Here is a 21,005-nt window from a genome sequence, read left to right on the forward strand (position 1 = left end):
AATCAACTAATCGTGGCATGTGAGAAGGTGAGATCTACAGAGAACGATCAAAGCAATGCAAATACACGTACATGTTAGGTGTTTGTTCGTTCATTCTACTTGAAGCGTCGCTGCGCACCAATCATTTTATGACACCAAAGTACCAAGAGAGTGATTTAAATGCATAAGGAGCCATCTGCTTTGCTCTCTATAGCTCTTATGAATGTCATACAATGATCGATCTGCACAGCACAAACAGCCAAAATCTGGATATTTTAGGCAATATAAAAATCCTGGCAAGCACAACTCCTGGGAAAATGGCTTATATGGTCACCCTACCAGTGTGGTCTGATTCACAAACACTTTTGAACTGGTTCTTTTACTGAATCAAAAACCTACTTTGCAGCCAGTGTAGTCAGATTTATGAACACTTGTATTAGAGCCCATTCCTTTTAGTGAATTCAGTGAAGTGATTCATAAACTCTTTTTAGGGAATCAAAAATATTATTGCCTTTTATGAACAGTTGACTTTTACGAGACAGTTCTTTTAATGATCATTCAAAAACACTTTTTATAGACATTTTACTTATTCTGGTGTTCTTTTTGGAGTTTATAACTTTTTGGAGTTTATGGATTTATGATTTTATAATAAATCGACACATTTACAGAGCTAAAATGAATCGATAACCTTTTTAAACAGATCCTTTTTTTCTTTAGGAGATTATGAAGCCCTCTGAACTTCTTGAACCTTTTGCTTACTTAAATATGTTTGTGGTTAAGTAAAATGATCAGAAGTTGCACCACAACATTGTTAACAGCTTATGAACCAACCACAAATGTGTCTGGGCAGGTTTTCATTCATGAATATCAGCGAGAATTTCAGGAAAGATGGTGAAAAATTAAGTCTAATTGATGAACTCCACCTGACACAACGTGCCAAGCCACATCGAATAAATATAAAAGAGAACTGAAAGTTCCATAGGAAAAACATTTTATTGAAAAACATCTTCAGTTTGTAACAGACTGGTGGAATGTGTGCCATTTCATTTCTAGGACTTGATAAGGTTGCACGTCCTGACCAGATCTTACTGCGAGAGAAGGATGGACGCATGGGCCAATGGGAAACGATAGAAACAGAAAGATAACAGGAAATGGAGAAGTTAGGGAAAAACTCAAGTGATAATACTGAGGTTGTGTACAAACTGGGTAGAAAAATCCAATAGAAAAAAAACAAAGAACTAATTAAATAAATATCTATGGTACACACGTATGGCACAAATATGCAGCAAGCAGTCAGTTTGGCAATTCTCTATCTCTTTTTCGTTTTTAAACCAGATCACCATGGGAACAGTGCAAAAGGATTGAGTGGGAGGGGTCTGACGAGTGCTAGCTAAAATACATAGCAAAAAATTCCACTTCTATACAAAACATCTTACTTAAGAGTTTATAAAAAACAATTTATTGGGTTTGTCGTCAATATTTACACAAGATATTTACCAAAAAAATTAGTATGCTCTCTTTTAACTGAAGTGAATCATGTTTTTTTTTTTTTCATAACTTTTTTATTTGCTAGAAATGTGAGAATAAGGCTATTGTAACAACCGGGGATCCATATACAATACAAACAATAACGTATATACAGCCTCTCACCTACAGATGTACGGTGCAAAAACTAGAGTCCGGTGAACTCAGGGTGACCATACAAGCAAGGCATTTTACAGTGGCCCGAAGACACTTCTCCCAGCGTTTCGCAAACCTTCCATCCACATCGGTGCAACATCTTACGCTACTAGTTAAGTCCTACCGCTCCTAAAATGCAATGGGAACGTTTGCAACCTGCTTGCCAGGACAGTGTCTTCGGATTCAAAGAAACTAAGGAGATTGTCATATTTAGCCCATGTGGGACAGCAACCGAACAGCAATATGTTTGTAGTTCTTGTGGCATGTGTGTCTTCTAAAGTTTCAAACAACTGCTGAGTCTTCAATATGCATTTGTGTGTGTTCATGTTTCACAGTTTACCTCCAACCTACAGCACAAAGTAAAAAAAATAATAATAATAATAACACACTGGGTTGTAGCGTTTTCGTATGCTGTATTATTTCATTTAATTTTCAGTGGTTAAGAACACTTTTCCATAGGTCAACGTATATCATCTTCTTTTCTCAATTGTTATAAAAATAAATAAAAATTGCATATTTGCAGATTTTGTGGCCTCTTACAGAGGCACAAAGCTCCGATCACACAAGGCTTGGCTTCTCGGTGAGATTCAAGAACCTCCATGAACAAGTGAAAACAAAATGGATGAACAGTTGATGTGCGACTATGGCAAACCAGTCAGTTTGTGGACACGTTCAACTCTCAAAGTCCACCTTTGGTGAACGGTTTTGATTTCAATGTAAGAAACAAATGAAGATAACTGTCTGCAGGCTGGCATTGCTCACGAAGGGTTTCGCACGAATGACGACACACACGTAAGGGGTTACAAAATCCTCTGGGAGCTGCGGGTTGTGGGATACTCTGGCCTCTGCTTGGCGACTTCCTCTCTAAAACGCACGCTAAGTCCACTTGTGACCTCCATCAATCATAATGTGTTTTTTCCCCCAACGGAGACCTCCCACAATTGGAGCCTGAAAGATCCCATTTCATGCAATTTACTACATTTAGCCTGCGCTCGTTCTCATCTGGTATGCTCACTAACCCACGTCTACTGCTTTCCTTCCAGATTAAGGGGCCTAATTTCGACCCAGAGCACATCTGAGCTTCATCAACAGAGACAGGCAGCCTGGAGAAGTTGGTTTAGTCAGGACTCTGTTAGACATGCCTTTCCTTTGGTCCGTTCTTGCCCTTCCCTCTCATTCCTTTTGGCTATTTTAAAACCCAACATGCTGTTTTCCCTGAGGGCTCCTTCCAAAGCCGCCCCTTCCCTGGCCATGAGCGCGTGTGCTTTTTGTGAGGGTATGTGTGTGTGTGTTTGTCGTCAAAAGGCAGCTATTCGTGTCGGGATCGATAGAAAAAGCTAACAGCGAGATGGAGAACTATCTGTCAACGAATAGGAAAATTTGAAGCTTGCATAATGTGCAGATTCTCCATCAATTATTCATATTCTTGCTGTTTCACACCAACCTGTCTGTATGGTATCATAAATAAAGTCTACATGGAGTCTTTCCGACCGTTTTCATCTACAGATAAACAAATCCATGAAGCAATGCTAATTAAATCTTTTGTATAATTTAAAACTAAACAATTATATCTTGATGTCCCTGTGCTTGTGAACAAAAACGTAGAGCACCAATTCCTCTTTTCCACAATCTGCACAGGCCACTGCTGAATGAGAATGTGCGTGTGTGTGTGTGATGGCAGAAATACTAGAATGACAGTAACTTTTGCAGCGACATGCCTGGGGAAGGTAGCCACTTCGTGTCAAAAATGACAGATTTTGCTATTACATCTTGAGTAATTTGCTCCCTGCGATCTCTGTCTTAATGTGTTTTCTTGAGTTTGTACTCCACGTGGGAAAGGTGGTGAGGCTTTCAAAGTGCTGCTAAAGTGTTCATGTGGGTCTTCCACCTTCCCAGCAGGCAACAGGACAACAACTGTACCAAATATCGACGTTCTTTCCTTCCTTCCTTCCTTCCTTCTTTCTCTTTTTGTCTAATTTCTCCAGCCCTGGCAGCAGACGTATATGAAATGAAATGTGTGTTTGTGTCTTCCACACTACTTAAACCAGCACAAAATGATCTCTATGTCTTCTACCAAATGAATCTGCAAGTGGACCGCACTGGGAATGACAAAAAGAAATGCATGTGAGACGCATAACCGTACAAAAAGACTTCAAGTAAACATTGTGAGTCATTTTGTAGAGGTGAACAAATGAGGAGAGCTAATGTAAATGAAAACAGTACGAGTGAACGTGCAAAAACAGATGATGTCCATTCAATTGTCCAACAGTAGGCTCCAGAGAGCTTCCTGCTTCCTCAATAAATCCACTTCCTGTAGCTCTGGCCAATAGGCTGTATTCACTTCCTGTTCTGAGACGGATCAGCCAATCATAGTTCATAGTTCTTGCTGTGTGGTACAGTCACGTCACTTCTCTTCTCCATCTCCGTGTGTTGTGTCTTTAATGGAGATGATGTAGTGGAAAAAAGAGGAAAGATCCATTGTCTTGACCTCTCTTCTCACAGGCACCCCCTCAAGCCCCCTCTCCCCCGCTCGTCTGATTCACACACACTCCCTCGTACACATGCTATAGTATCCGTTGTAGTGCACGTCAATCACCCCGGAGGGTTTCTGTTTTCTTTTTTGTCATTTTCTATTTGTGTGTTTCGTTTTTGCAGGTGCAAGAGCAGCGAATCAGGAGAGTCTCTCCAACATCAGCAACATCTATACTGAGAGTAATAATCAGCAATATTGTAAAATAAAGAACAACAACAAAAACAATAAGAGCGGGCAGAACGAGGGTGAGCCCAGGCGTCGATTCCGCCCACGGGGGGGTTCTTCGAGGGGCATGTGGGGGGTTAGAGTTAAAATGTCCAAAAGAAGCGTGTCCAGTTTCACACTTTATAGTAGATGTTTGCTGGGCTTTGCGGTGGCATTTCTTGTACGATGTAAACGGGGTGTCCATAATCGCCACTTACTTTCTCGTAATGTGGGCAGAAGACGCTGTCAGCAGTCCGAAGCGGGATGATGATGTCACTCGGCTCCGAGCCGTTGTTGTTGCCTCCGCTGCCACCCCTCTTGGGCGTGGCTAATGTACTGAGTGACAGCGTGGTGGCATGCTGAGGCGAGTGTTTGCGATGGCGTCGTCGATACTTCAGCAGGAGGAATACTAGCACGATGATGATGATGATGACAATTATGCTGGCTGAAGCGATGCAGGCGAACAGGGCAACCTCTGAGCCAATGACTGAGGATGATTTATTTCCATCTCCCTTCTCTTCTCCTTGTTGCGATGCATCTAAGAGGGAAGAAACAACATGAACTTAGAAAAAAACAAAAGCAATGAGCAACAAGTATTAAGGACTATTCACACCAGTGGTGATAAATATAACAGTAATGATAACTACAATATAGTTTAACAATTGTCCACTGGTCTGGATGCTAATATTGTTATAGTTATCTTTTTTAGTCATCGTTCTTGATGTGAATGGGCTTACAGACTAGAAAGAAAGTGGCACACTCATAAGCAATTAAAAAGATGCCTTAACACCAAAATGAAATGTCTTTTATGTATGATGAAATAAATTTACATGTATTTATTTAGCAGACACTTTTACCCAAAGCAACTTCCAAAGAAGAGAAGACAAAAGTGATTGATCATAAAAGAGTCGACTATATTAGAAGTGCAGTGAAAACAAATTTCAAGAAGAAACCAGAGTACAAAGCTTGAGTAGTAGCATAAGTGCTGTAGAGAGAATTTTTTTTTATTTTTTTTTATAAGAACTGCCTGTATCTTAATGGTTTAAATTAATTAGTTATGTGCTTATGAAAGCCGTCAGGTTTTGAAAGACACTTTGAATTCAAAAATATGTATTAGGATAGATAATGTCTAAGAAACACTCTGTGTTCAAGGACAAAGTCATCTCACACGGCTTTGGACTCCAGTGAGTTTTTCTGGAGTGGCCCAGATGAGGCTGGCGGAACAGATGAGCTGCTAACACTCACACTCAGGCTGTTTTACAAGTGGATTATTGTACCTAAGACACTCCACTCAAATGACTTTGATGTGCATATGCTTCAACGTAGAAGGAAAGAAGCTGAATTCTACAATTAATGCATTCCAGCAAGTCCATCTTGCTCTGTCACATTAACGATTTACTTGCCAGAAGGATTTTATGAGAACAAATCAGTTTCTATATCCTTGTAACAGAGGACTGGTACTTGCTCAGCAAAAAAAGGGATTAAAAAGCAGAGAGAATGATGAATCAGTGAGTGTCCCTTTACAGCTGTGTGAGGTGATAAAGTGTGCGACGTACCAGGCTTTTCAAGTACTTCATTCGATTTGGTCTCCTTGCCCCCTTCGTCGGGGTGTTTGGGAGTGTAACTTGTGGGGTATTCTTTGGGGGAAATGGGATCGGAGGGGTCTGCAAAACATAGATAAGAAACACATTCGTCACTCTGATATATGTATAGATTTTCATGTGGAGAGCTATTACTTTCATGCTGCTCAGCGGAAATAAAAGTGTGCACATGTGACTGATAGCGACCATGAGAGTGTATGTGTTTGTGTGTTCATCATTAAAACACAAGCAGCCATGATTAATCTAGTGACCTTCAGCTTGTGTCTGCATGTTTGTGTGAGAGCGGAAATTCAGTCGCTTGTGTTGGTGGGTGTGGCCTACAGTAATTACTAAAGATTTCACTGGTGAGGTGATTTATGAATAACCGTCATTAATTACACAGTGTAGGGTCTGCAGCGGGCTTTTGCTATTGTTCTACACCCTGGTGCCCACAGTACAACAGCTATTAGACACCCACATAAGCCCCTTTCACACTGCAATTCCGGCAAATACACGGGTAAAGTGTTCTGGCAAATTGTTCCCGGGTCGCTAGATTTTGCACTTTCACACTGCCAGTGATGACTCAGGATATGTGCGTGCTTTCACACACAACCCTTGAAGATCCCGTAATGACACGTGACATCAGCGCGTGATGTGTAATGTACGAGTCGAAAACGTTAGGCACGTTATACTTTCACTGAAGAAAGCAAATGATCTCAGCGTCAGCGTGGAAAGTGAGGAACTAACTGATCTCTGCTTCAATACAGTTTGCACATATTGTTATTGTTGCAAACGTTGATCTTCCTTCAAAACAGCCGGTAAAAGAGTCGCGCGATAACGCGCATCATCACTTCAACATGGCATTAGATCTGGCTTTTGTTCACACAGTACTCGTCCCAGGTTGAACCCGGCAATGTTACTAGGTCCCCAATCAATCCCGGGACGTGTTTGCTTTCACACAGAAGGCGACCCGGCAATGTTCCGGCAATATGCCGGGTCCAACGTTCAGTGTGAAAGGGGCTATAGACACATGACAGCGAAACGATTACTCACTTTGTCCAACCTTCATGAGGATTTTCATCGACTTGGTTTTACACACCCCTCCTTCCTTATTATCCAGCCCTTCCATCGTTCCATTAGATGTAGCTGAAACACAATGACAAAAACAATCAACATTTTCGAAAATCAACATGTGTTGCTATTATATATGCAAATACATAACTGAGATTGATCAAAGAAGGTACAAGCTATTCAGATGATGTTACTGCAACATTAACACAACTACTGAATATTCATGCAGTCAAATCTCTGTGCAGAAACCTCATAAATCATGTAACCAAACTTTTAGTAGTCCTAGCTGTGTCCTTTGTTTTTATTATAATTCTATTTGTTCGTTTTTTTTTGCACAGGCCAAAATTGTGTTTGTGTTGGTGTTGAAAGATGAAATGGTCAGAAAGTGTGCATTTGCTCTTTAACAATTCAATAGGAAATAAGAAGGATTAAAGGAATAATAAAAAGCTGATTTTGTTTTACAAGTGAGGCGAGGGCCTCTAGCACCAGGAGGGGTTGTTAATAATTCAGCGAATAAGGCACAGAGAGAGAGTGCTATTAATGAATGTGAAGTTTGGAGCGTGCTTAAGATTGTGTAACGCTTTAGCCACGGCAGATGTTTGCCAATAAACAAGTGAGCGAGTACAAAATAGACTAAATAATTAAAGAATATTTCTTTTTGAGCAGATGTTGGGCTTGCTTAAAAAATGAAGTGAGGAAAACTTCTTAAAATTAACACTAACTAAATTAAGACATTTGACATTGTTATCTGTTGCTAAACAAACTATCAGCAGTATTCTGGCCACTCCCACATGTCCTATGTGGTCTTTTAACCGAACAATGTAGCTATGCCATGTGTGTGTGTGTGTGTGTGTGTGTCCACGCCCGGCAGGCTTGCGGTCTATTGGGTCAGTAACACAAAGCTAACGAGCTGCCAAGGGCTTAACGTCTGGTCAGTGTCCAGAACAATGTGGCCTGCATTCAGAGAGCGAGAGAGGGAAAGAGACAGGGGAGAGATGCTGGAGTCTATAAGGCGCCTGTTCCCCAGACATCACTTTGTTTTCCAATGCTGCCACTTTGATGAAGTGGATGGAGTGTGAGTGAGTTATGTATGCGCCATGTGATGGATCTTTCTGATTCTGTTTCTTCTTCATTTGTTTGTAAGGACTGCAGAATGACACCATCTAACTCTCTCTGTTGCTTCTTTGACCTGTGGCTTTTTAGTGTTGAGAAGAACACAAGCTCATTACATGTAAAGCTCCTTAATGGCTTGCGATCCTTTCAGTGTGTTCATTTCATAAATCTGGCAAATGAGCCTAAAAATGCCCACATTAAAGCAAACACATTGCTTAAACAATAATCACATGATGATCACATTCCAGGTCAACAGTATACCATCACATGACACACACAGTTTACTTAATTTTAGCTGACAAGTGACAAGTTGATTAGAATACAAAGATACTTTTAAAGCACTTCTTCATAGATGAGTTTAAGTTAAATTAGAGTGTTTGACTTTGAACTGAAAGACCAGCTGGCAAAGAGAATGTGTGTGTGGGACAAGTTTGGCCTACATTGTGAAGGCCACATTTCCCCAAATGGATAGTAAAAACATGAAACCTACATTGTGGAGGGCAACAAGAGGGCTCAAAAAAAAAAAAAAAAGGTTTAATAAATAAGCGGAATACTTTAATTGAAAAAAGACTTAAAATGATGTGTATTGATAAAAGAATAATAATAAATAAATAAAAAAATCATTAGAGCAGTACAAAAACAATTAATGCCAAAGGAAAGTGCCCACAATAATAGAAAACACACAGAAGTTTAGTAGTAGTACTGCTGCACTATGTATTGTATATAGATATGTGTCATTTATAAAAACAACAGTAGACTAGGTTATGCTCCCAGCTAAATAAATATGTCAATGCACAGCATGTGGACACAAAAACCCAATACTGACACCAATACCTGTTTGGTGACACCCTATCAGGCTCAAACAGACTGTGAGATATGTCAAGTCCTTCCATGACAATAGCTTGGAAATTTTTGCTTAGTATTTGATTTAAACATAAAATTATTTTTAAAATAATAACAACAATTATTATCATTAATCTAATTATTATTATATTTAAAAAATAATATATTTTGTCTGTTAATACCTCGACTAATGCTTTAGCAGTACAGGTATGTGAATGACAGTTGTGATGATGAGCTGTAGCTGTTGTTGTGGAGTTTGACCTGATCAACATGGCGTCAGGGTCATAGAGTGGTGAACAGCTCTCAGGCCAATAATTAGAGCTGACACACAACAATACACACACATACAAACATTGTACATCTACTCTAATGAGATATGACACGCACCTCGAAATGCCCTCATTGGCTTTGAACAAAGGCTATCAACATTTCTCTCTCTTTATGTCTCTCTCTCAAAGTCAACAAAGCTTCACTGGCATTAGGGATTCACCAAATATTTGGCAACCAAAAATTTGGGGCCGAAAATAGCAAATAAAGCTCTTTAGGTGTTTGGTGAATAAGCAAAAAGACTGAATAAATTATACACAGGTGCACACTAATGCAACAAACAAGACGGCAGTATGGAAGCATTTAAAATTTTCCAAGAAAAACACAAAAATCAACACAAGCACGGAAAACGAGAGACTGTTTAGCACTGTATCTCATGTCTTCAATGAGAAGTGGAAGGGAGGTTGTTGCTGGTTACTGTATGATGACTGAAATCGTGTATTGCCCTAAAACAATTAGTAAATAATCTGCAGAAAGTTGTGTTTTCTAATGAACAAACAAACTGCATGCATTCAAGCAGCGCTGCATGAGCTTGCAGCGCCATGGTTCAAAGTCCAAAACGCAAGGAATATCTGCGCTGAAATAGTGTTATTCGTCAGTTGCTTATTAACATTTGTATGAATTTTTACAAGGCATTTGTCAATGCGATACATGCAACAAACATCTGAGAATCATTTATAAACCTGCTGTTGTCAAACCAAAAGTGGCACCAAGGTCTTCCTGTGGGTTTCTTCCAAAATAAAAGCTCAGAAAAAGCAAGGACTCCAACAACATTAACAAATTTTATTATTGAATTTTTACAGTTGTTCTGTAACATAAAATAGACAATAATAAGAATAATAAAAATTACAACAGCTCTGTTAATACACTTATAATAGCATTCACACATATTGTTCAGACTGGGATCTTTTATATTTTCTTATCTTTTAAAAGAAGTCTCTTCTGCTCAGTGAGGTTGCATTTGTTTGTACAGTAAAACATGCATTCAAGAAGGGGGTCTCAAAAAAAAAGTGTTCAGTGTTAAATGCATTTTTTTAAAAGCACATTTTGGCTATTTAATGGCAATTTTTTTTTTTTTTTTTTGCAAAATGGGGGAAAAATGTGAAAAAACTTTGTCAGCTTTCGGTATTTAGCTTTCGGCCCAGTGTTTCATTTTGTTCAGTTTTAGCTTCTGCCAAGAATTTTCATTTCGCTGCATCCCTAATTAGCATGATTGTTAACTTTTATAATATTGTCAAATCATATAAAAATAAAAAATAAAAAACAGAAGAAAAATAGAAAAGACACAATATATGATTTAATGTTATAAATCACTTATCACTTAACAGTAATAAATGCCCATCATCACTGGCTTCTACTGACATGCTCACCCTCAGGAAATGGCATGCTGTTACATAACTAATTGCTAAGGGGCATCGTTTGAATTTTCCATCATCTGTCAGTATGAGGAAGTCTGAAAACTAACTCAAAGAATGTGAAATTGTCTCTCCCTGAACTTTCAACTTCAGATACCTGCTAAATGTTTCTGCCAATCCCAGGACACACGACTTTTGTTCTGTTGTATTAGATTAGGATACAACCAGAAGAATAACCAGTTACAGACACCATCCTAATAAAAACTGATGTGAGTGTAAACCTGTTACATTCAGCTTTTAAAGCACTACTTGCTTTTTTTGTTACTAATGGACTATTATTTTATTCTTAAGGGACTAAATTACTGAACACATCTTAAAGATTTAAATTAACATAGTTTGTCTGTGCTTTATTCGATTATCACATCTTTCTGCAGATTGTATTCTTTTTTATGAAACATTCCTGCTCTCTCTAATTCGCTCTCTTGCCATATTTAGATCATGTTTCTCTCTTCTGGCTCCGGGCTCGAGGGCAGTCTGTCAGAGCAGATCTCATCAAACTCATACACACACACACACACACACAATCATATCAGAGTCAGCAGCATCAGGCTGCATGTGAACAATAGAAGAGCCATTTGAAAGTTTGGCCAGCGCACACCAACACACACCAGGGCTCGAAAATAAAGCAACAAAGACGGACGATGACCCAGGATCAGTGTGAGAGAGCTTCAGGCCAGCTGACCAACTGCATGCTTTTATCATGTACATATTTTGAACCAGCAATAGTGTGTTTAAACACATACATCTGTCACGATGTATGAAACGTTTAATTTTAATGAGAGCGTGTAATTTTTTTATTTTTTGAAGTCTCTTATGCTTATGAATGCTGTGTTGTGTGTTAAATAATGAATTGTGAAATATTGTTACAATTTAACTCAAACATTTTCAACTTTAATGGAATGTACTCCTATAATGAAAAAATGAATTTTCACATGATCCTTCAGAAATGATTCTAATTTTTCATGTTAAAAACAGCTGTAATGGATATTATTTATAATACCTTGTTTTATATATATAAATAATATATTTAAATATATAAATATATTTTATATATAATATATATACACAGCTTTTGATACAGAAAATAAATAGTTTGAAATAAATTGTTGTTTTTGTAACAGTGTGGTCTTTTCTGTCACTTTTGATCATTTTAATGTGTCCTTCTTGCATAAAAGTAAAAAAAAAAACGAAAAAAATAAAATAATTTAAGCTCAACCTTTTGAACCGTATTATAAATACAGTGACCAATAAACAATATATGTATGTCATTTTTTAACACATATTAAAATATGTTGCTCAAAAATAGCCGTTTATCATATTTATGCGAAAAAGCTGTAAAACCAAGTAAATATCTATACTACTGACCAAAAGAAAAAAATCCTGCACACACACATTTGGCTTGCTGAACACATTTATAAGGGATTGAAATCATCTGATTGGTTTCTGAGAAGATCCAATTGATAAAGACAGTGATTAAACTGAGCTATTAGGATTCAACTTTTTAATTAATGACTTATCGAATAAACCCCCTACCACACAAAGCAGTCATATGTCTCTGCGCTTCACAAGTCACACACACACACACACACACACACAACTCCAGCTGTACACCAGGGCAATTATCATCTACAATGCAGCAAAATGAACTCATTTCTCTTTCTCCACCTCCTTTTCCTCTCTTTCATTGTTCTTTTCACAAATTAGAGTTGCTTAAGAGAATCTGAGAGAGAGCAAAATAAAGGAGGAGAGAATTTTCCCAGAACGGCAAAATGTGATTTTCTCCTTATTCTGGAAGTGAGCTCTCATTGTGAGGGAGAGCGAGAGAACGGCTCAGGTCTGGGCGATGAGATTGACTCTGTGTATCAAAGCAATCTCTGTTTGTGTGTGTGCGTTTTATTCCATTTACTAGATCCCTGCATTTCTCTTCCACATCACCCGCTGTTTAAACATCTTGCTTTGAGCCTGAAGTGTGTGTGTTGAGGCCAGGTGAGCAGTTATTGTTCTCGCAAATGTAAAAAATTCAGCTCACATGCAAAATGATACAGCGTGAATACAAGAAGACTTTTGTGTTTGTGCTCATACGCGTTCATGGTCAAATGCCACTCACAAACAGAAACCTTCCATCTCTGTACCTCTAACTATTCCTGCCAACATAAACAGACACTAGCAAATGCCGATATAAACGTGTCATTATTTGCACCATGACTCACTAAAACATTGCTAATTTAGTTTACGCCTTAACGTCAACCTTTCCCGATACTCAAAACCACATAAACAATCCCAAGCTAACGTAATTGACTAGAACGGTGTGGCAAGGGTGGTTTACAGATGTCCGCTGACATACTCACATATAATGTAGTAGTCTTTCCCCCTGAAGAACTCCAGGCCCCACAGGTTTGGGCTGAACTCCTGGAATTTGAGGGTGAATTTGACGTCCTGGTCCGGTTTGACACAGTTGAGTAGAGGCGTGTCTACCTTTGTGACCTGACAGGACTTTAGTTGTTCCAGAGGAACCATATAGATTTTATAATACTCCACTCCTTCCATAGAGCCGCCCTCCACGCGTGGGCAAACTATGTCCATCTTATCCCCGATCTGTGGGTAGAGCACCAGACCCTGTCCTGGCACGAACCTTTGAGAGAAAGAGAGTGAGTGAGACACATCATAGAGGATAAATAACATTCATATTCACTCAGGATCAAAAACATGCTGGATTGTGAAGCATAGTGTTGATCAGTAATTAAAAAAAGAGGATGATCAATTACGTAGCAGTGATTATAAATTATAAAACAGGTTCTAAAGAGCTAGCTGGATCATAAAATCGTAGGAGAGTAACTGAAACGATCCTAAACTGTATGCGTGAGTGTTTTTAAGTTCCTTTATGAGAAACCAGAAAAGAAAATGGAGCAGCTAGAATAAGACAAAGGTGTTGACTCACGGATCATACTTAAAAATAAAGGCAAATAGTCTCTCAGATGCCAAGTGCTTAAACAGCAGCGCTGTGAAGAGAAAATGATGTCATGAGAAATAAGAAGGAAAAGTGCAGCAGCTCGCATCAGGCCACACTCTCAGCCATCTGCCTCGAGGGACTAAAACAGGAGTTGCTGGGAAAACTGCTCTGCTGTGTGTGTGTGCGTGTGTGTGTGTGTTTGACGTGCAGCACGGTAGCTGTCAGGACTATCTGCATGACAGATCTAGCCACGCAAATCCTCTCTAGACAAACACTGGATTGCTATCTCGCTCATGTCTTATCGCTACGCGAGCTCATTTGAAAACCCTAGAACAGTTTGCTTGCATGTGTGTGAAGTGTACAAATATTTGCCGTGGGATTGTTCAAAGGAAGAGGGTGAGACTAGACTAGTAAATTCAAAGAGTAAAACATGTTCACACCTTAAAAGCACACACACACACACACACACACACACCAAATAGAAAAAAAATTGCATTTGCAACAGAATCTCTTTACTCTCTTCAAAATACAGGTTTCAAAAGGGGGGTTTTACAGCAATCCCAATGAAGAACAATTCTTGGTCCAAATGTAGCATGCTAGTTGCTAAACACATTGTTGCAGCCCAGTGAGTCATTATCCTAAACCACAAGGTATACAGGTCACCCCACAGCCCATACGCACACACTCTGCTATTAAAAGAGTGTTTTACATGTCTGTATTTTACAGGAGCCACTGTTAAAACAGTCTAAATTTAGTTTTGAGTTGGGAGCGGGACGTAAAAGTATTTGAACAAATAAAGCCAGAGGTCACACTCATGTTTGTAAACAGCTTTAATCCTTGTCTAAAAGACACACTTTAACCCCCAACCTTAGCCTTGGTGATTCTCCCAGTGGTCATAAATATTCTGGGACATGTGGATGTGAAAAACAAAAGGATGACAGAATAAGGGTTTACACACGTTTAACACAGACGGCTCATTCTGTTAACAAGACTGCAGCTGCACACAGAGAAGTCATTAAGTGGGAATTAAGTGGGTGTGTGTAAGAGTAACGGTGGAGTGGAAAAGAGACATGGCCATGCCTCTTAAAAACGTTTCTCCATAATTTCATTTGTGATCCACATTTTCCCGTTATATGTTCTTTATACTCATAAGGCATCTGTTTTCTCTGTCTTCTTCCCACTGACTCGTTCACTTGTGCTCAGACTGAAATATACATTTTTGGCTGCCCTTCTAAAAGCACTTCAAAAGTACATAATTTAAATAAACTTATATACATTAAAGCAAAAGAAAAGAGAAAGTTGTTGATAAGTATAATACTTTCAGGACTCTCCCTGGCAACTTTGGTACCATATAAACATTTTTATTTTATACATTTCACTTTCTTCAAATGGTGCTTTTGCATATGGATCTTTGTCCATCAGCCTTTTCATATCTTTCTTTCTTTTCCCGTGTTAATCTCTAGTTGTGTGGGCCAAGCCATGACACAGTGACAGCAGTAGCCTAATCCTGCCCCAATAGGAACACAGCGCTTTAACCCGAAGAGCTGAAGGAACACTGGGCGAGGGACACATTTGGGCAGAGGGAACTTAAGCTGTTTGACTTTCAATCATCAGACCAATATGGAGGTTCATTGGCAATAGAAAGACATGGATAGAAAGCAGGGGACAAAAGAAATCAACAGACATCTCATGGTTTAATCGCTCCATCATGCTTTGCAACCAAAACCCGCATTGGGTGAGAGGGCAAATTGACCAGACAGGCGTCTTATCCCTTTGTCAGCCTATATCCCTTCATTCTTTCCTGTTTTCCTCATCTATTCAATCCATAATCCCGAAAGACTCCATCTGCTTTCCCCTAAAATTTTTAAAGCAACATAAATGCCATTTAAAAGTGAACTTTTATTCTCATTTCATCACCCCTTTCTTGTCCTCCCTCTATCCCAGCGGCAAAACAACACCTCCCATCTGTTAATATGATGACGACATATTTGGAAAATGATTAACTTATTATAAGCATCTAAATCATAACAGCCTTTTGCTAGCAGTCTATCATGAAGTTTCTGCCCCTAAACACAGAAAGGGGGAAGGGATAGTTATTATTCATGGCCCACTCGCCTCTGGTTCATTCATGCTGTATCTGCATGTGTATGAAGCCATGGTATGTGCCCCCATCAGGACCCTGCTAAGCGATGTAATCTCCTAATGAAGAGAAGGGGGAACCTCCTTTGACTGAAAACGTGTAGAGCAGGCTGCTTTTGTTTCTCCACCTCTGACAAAATGGATTACCAGAAGGAACAAGAAAGAGGGAGAGAGAAGTGAGAGAGGAATAAGGAGTCTGATGGATCAGAGGTAAAGCAGTGAAGGGGTAAAAAGGTCTGCACACTAGATTGACACACATTTTTGCGATGGGAGGGAAAAAAACCACAGCTATCACACACACTCGCTCAGTGATTGTGTATTGTGGGAGTTGGTGACAGTGACGGTTGTCTCATGTACAGAAGGCCATGGGGAGTAGAGTACGGATATTAAGCACAATTCTCCCATTATGCAGCACTGATACTTTAGATAAAGGCATGTCCCATAGCGCTGCTTGGTACTCACCAGCATTATACATATAGGATTTCTCTCTAATCTTCAGATAGTAAGTTGTACTTTGTGTTTATTGGGTATTTGTGTTTCTTAAACCAAACTGGAGTCGAAACAATATGGGAGTCAGGGTCTCCTCAGTTCATCTATTATTGAAAAATGAATTCATGAATCATATCATGAAATCATTTAATGCCAAAGGAAAGAAAACAAGCCAAAAAGCAAAAAGGCAAGTAGGAAAGAAAGAAAGAAAGAAAGAAAGAAAGAAAGAAAGAAAGAAAGAAAGAAAGAAAGAAAGAAAATATACTTGAATGTAACCAGATTCCTGCCATGTCTTAACATTTTGCTATGTTTATCTTGTCACATGGTTAAAATGCAGCCAACGCTAACAATGCTATCAGTGCCATCACCATTCAGTCCTGTGCCACAAAGAACCATACACTGAACTGCCCCAACAGAACAGCAGGAATGTGTGCAGTGAATAACTCCATGGAACGCCGGCTTGGAGAATGAGGCCTGCATATTTACAGTGACACGCACAATAGAGAGACACGCCACGCCGCTGGAGGTCACTTCATGGTCGCTCTGGGTCTCCATCAATGAAGATGTCACAATAGTTATCGACATGGTGGTGACACTTCACATTCAGTATAGGTTATATATACAAATTTAATGAACTAAAATAAATTGTAATTACAATTACAAACTACTCAACAAAAACAAAACTAGCCTACATTAGATTTGTAATCACCCAGAAACATAATTAAAATATAATATATAATATATACATATAATTAAAAGAATTTTAATCAAGAGGACTGCATTCAGTATTTGGGGAAATATAAATATTTAATTGAAGTTTGTAAATTCAAAATTTTTTATTCACTATAAGAGACGGCCACAACTTTTCAATGACTTTTCATCACTTCATGTCATCCTCCTCAATGTATATATATATATATATATATATATATATATATATATATATATATATATATATATATATATATATATAGACACACACACACACACACACCCACATACATATCTGTCCACTCACGGCAGAATTTCCTACAAATAAAGCGACAGACAGTCGCCTATTTTTTTCATCATGCATCCGTAATAATCTTTTTTCTCTCTCAAGACAATTTAGACTCAGCTAAATTCGGATTTATTATTATTATTATTATTATTATTATTATTATTATTATTATTATTATTAATTAATTAATTAATTAATTAACTTCGCTTCGGTAACAGACAAATAATCAAACAAATGAATAAAGCTCAATAGTACAATATCGAAGATCCTATAAACAACTCAATCCCAGCAAAATCCTATTCAGCGCAAATCCTTTTAGATCAATTACACTCTTGTTCATTAACGTACTTAACCGCTCTTTTACCTGTGTGTAGGCTACTAAAGACCGTAATTATCAACACGGGACACCTGTTCTGCGGTCTACCCATGCTGTCTCTTGCCCTACACATGCAGGCCAGGGGTAAAAGAGGGAAGTCTTTCTCTATACAGACGGGCCGAGAGCGAAGGGTGAATTACTGAACAAGTGTGGAGTTCATCTACGAAGCGCTCGAGACCCCTTCCTTTCAGCCTTACTGGATGTTTCGATGTTATAATGCAAGATTAAGCGCTACGCGTGCCCTCATCTTCACTAAGAGAGAGAGAGAGAGAACCATTTTTACCTTATAGGAGAAACCCGTCCTTCAAGAGAAGATTTTTAGAGATTTATACACTTGATTGCTCTAAAAATGCTAAATTGCATCTAAAATTAGATGAAAATAAATAAATAATCATAGAAAATATAAATAAGCCTATATCACGACCAAAACAAACCAATTAAACGGATAATTTGCTGAAAACGGGTTGAATGTCTGATTTTCTGTCTGATGATTGGTAGCCACACATTTTCTGAGGTAACGTAACTTAGCCAACGTTAAAGGACTTGAGGCCTACGCAGTTCAATAAAACATTACGCCTCAGCTGGAAATAAGCAACATTTGTAAAATCAACGAGAATATTTGATATAAACATGAAAGTACTCTCCTGTGGTTTCCCTTAATTGTTTTGTCAAAATAATTTTGTGTCATGAAACAACTCCGATCACTGGGGGCAAAAATCCTCTGAAGAGTTATGAACTGAAGTCCTGTGGGGCCATTCAAAACTATGATTATTTCTAATTTTCTACCTCAAATTAACAAGTTAGCACGGTGAATTTTTAAGTGGGCCTACTGTGAAATGCTCTAAACCCCTAAATGGAAACAACGCATCACTCGCCTCAGCTCGACAATCCACATCACCTGCTATTAATTTTCATTTACAGTACAGAATGAACGTTTTAACGCCGTACAAAGCCATTTAATCTGCTTTACTGAACGTGATTTGACCAGCATCACCCACTTTCAGGGTCTGAACGTTGTTGCTCTGAGGGAGTGAGAGTTAAGATGTGATGGAGCTTTGTCAGCACTTACTTGGTATTCGTCGTGTTCCAGTATATGGAGTCCAGGATGAGCGCGCGGGACAGGTTCACCTTGCACGCGATGACTAAAAATCCAAAGTAATATCTCCACAGAGAGTCGCCCATGGTCCGTTACGACCGTTACGGTCAAAATCCGTTTCGCGGGAATTTATAATTCGAAAAATATAGAAAAGCGTCTTGTGGGAGTGCTGCTTGTGAAAATCCAAACTCAGTATCCAGGGAAAAAAAAGTAAAATAAAAAAAAAAGCTAAATAGGAGCCCGGTTAGAAGTGAAACATCCCGATGGGAAGAGCTACTCCACTATTAGTCCTGCTCGAGATGAGGGAAAGCAGCACCGCGGACAGCAGGCAGTTTCTCATTCGGTAAAATATACGACTGAGTGGAGGGGAGCACGTAACTACATTCCTCACCGGAAGGCGACCCGTGTAGTCGCCGCCGAAGTGCTGAATGTCCGTGGAGACATGGAAGTTAAATCCCCTCGGTGTGGATAAAAAAGGCAAGCAGGTAAAGTTACCAACTCCAAATGCGAGGTATTCCGTTCAGGCAGGCAAATTATGGGAGTTCCCAAAAAACGAATGAGGCAGTTTGGAAAAGATGAGTAAAAATGAATTAATTGCAGCCTATTAGATGAAACAAAACAATAAGAATGACTAGTGAACGAAAATAAAAATAAAATGAAACGATGGAGTCAAATGAAAGTTCTCATGGGTCGCCGTGGAACCCGCACAAGAGCAGAGAACAGCTGCGGCTCGAGCCCTGCGGGTCCGGATTGAAATGCTGTGCGCGTGAATTGCGGGATGCTCGGTTCTCTCCGCGAGTCTGTACTGCAAGTAGCTGCAAGCGTCTACAACGCGGTATATTTGTCAGAGCGAGTATTCCGCCGACTCCTCCCACCTGCTCTCTCATTGGACCGGTAGCAGTGGAGAGAAACCTGTCAATCAAACGGTCGCCGGGCGACTGGTCGAGCTATGAGAGAATATATCGGACTTCAGGTCGCCAACCCAGATTTCAGTTCGTAAGGATTAATGACATTTCTGTATTTCAAAAAGAACTTGTGGTACACTGTGTAGAATCGTTGATGTTACAATAACTACACAGAAAAACAGCAAACTGTATTAATAAATACATAATGTAGAACCTACTGTTCATGCATACTAATCATTAGGCTAGTACTACTATTTTCTTTATTATATTTTATGATATCATTGTTTATTTAAATAATTATTTGTAGTGTTATTATCGTGTTCCAAGGCATGCACAAAGGTCGATTTCAATTGCCATATGACCAATGATCTTAAAATAAAGGCATTTATTTAGGTTGAGGTCAACAGAGACTGCTGAATGCGTGAGGGATTCATTCAGCAGTCAACAGCGCCCACTAGCGGCCAACTTAACTCAACCAACTCAATGCGTTAGAAACTACATTTCACTCATGTTAAATGTGTGTATGAATTAAATAACAGGTCCATTACAACAATTAACACTATTTTTGTATTATAAACCGAAAAAATATACAATTTTTAATTCAATTAAGGGTATATGATAATATAGCCTACATTACTATTATATAACCCAGTAAAAGTTCATGTAGCCTAGTTCAGCTTTACTTACAGTGAACCACAGACGCACCAATTTAAATAAAATAGGCCTAATTGAAATATTAAATAATTGAAGTTAAATAAACAGACTAAACTATTATAAGTATAAACAGTCATAAAATAAGTAATACAAAAACGTCATACAAATATTTAATAGGCCTATATGTTTTACTACATTATATTATTGCATTATATACAGACTGTTTATCTACTACTAAGTTCTGGAGAAATAAACAAATGAATGAAGTGTTTATTTCGGCATGTCCAGTCTTAAGGAAGCAGCCTAAAAACTAAATTAGGACGCAAGTGTGAAAAAAAAAAAAGAACACGGTGTGAAAACAAAAGCATCGACACTTCCCTGTGAAGACTAATCAAATCAGCCTAAATGCCTATTTACTGTTATTGCTGTGTGTTGCTCTGCTGGTTTAAGAGACTATCAAACGCACAGATTCCACATCGAAGCGAAAATGAACACACTACATCTGCTCAATACACAGACTGAATGATTGCTGTACATTAATGGAGCAGTTTATTAACGTCTTACATCAAAGGCCAATTACCTGATTATGACGTCTATAGTTGTCTGTCTAATAGGGTAGATTACACATTTGCTATTGTGCTACATAAACTC

The 21,005-nt window shown here is 38.7% G+C and overlaps 1 protein-coding gene across 1 annotated transcript; it reads right to left on the reverse strand.

The window, feature by feature from the left end:
- Positions 1 to 1,411: 1,411 nt before the first annotated feature.
- Positions 1,412 to 19,643, reverse strand: LOC113053247 (ephrin-B2a-like). The gene is made up of 5 exons (XM_026218114.1): positions 18,769 to 19,643; positions 13,094 to 13,377; positions 7,030 to 7,122; positions 5,953 to 6,060; positions 1,412 to 4,934 (listed from the first exon to the last, which is right to left on the reverse strand). Exons 1-5 carry the CDS (start codon positions 18,879 to 18,881, stop codon positions 4,531 to 4,533), a joined length of 1,002 nt encoding a protein of 333 aa, XP_026073899.1. The 5' UTR covers positions 18,882 to 19,643; the 3' UTR covers positions 1,412 to 4,530.
- Between the last annotated feature and the right edge of the window lie 1,362 nt (positions 19,644 to 21,005).

The sequence above is a fragment of the Carassius auratus genome, chromosome 34 (genome assembly GCF_003368295.1).
Source record: "Carassius auratus strain Wakin chromosome 34, ASM336829v1, whole genome shotgun sequence".
Lineage (NCBI taxonomy): Eukaryota > Metazoa > Chordata > Actinopteri > Cypriniformes > Cyprinidae > Carassius > Carassius auratus.

Coding starts and splice junctions, on each gene's coding strand:
- LOC113053247 (XM_026218114.1), bottom strand. CDS start 18,881: ATGGGCGACTCTCTGTGGAGATATTACTTTGGATTTTTAGTCATCGCG. Junction 6,061..7,029: donor CCTCATGAAGGTTGGACAAA/GTGAGTAATCGT, acceptor TATGTTTTGCAG/ACCCCTCCGATCCCATTTCC. Junction 4,935..5,952: donor TGAAGTACTTGAAAAGCCTG/GTACGTCGCACA, acceptor CTTCCCTCTTAG/ATGCATCGCAACAAGGAGAA.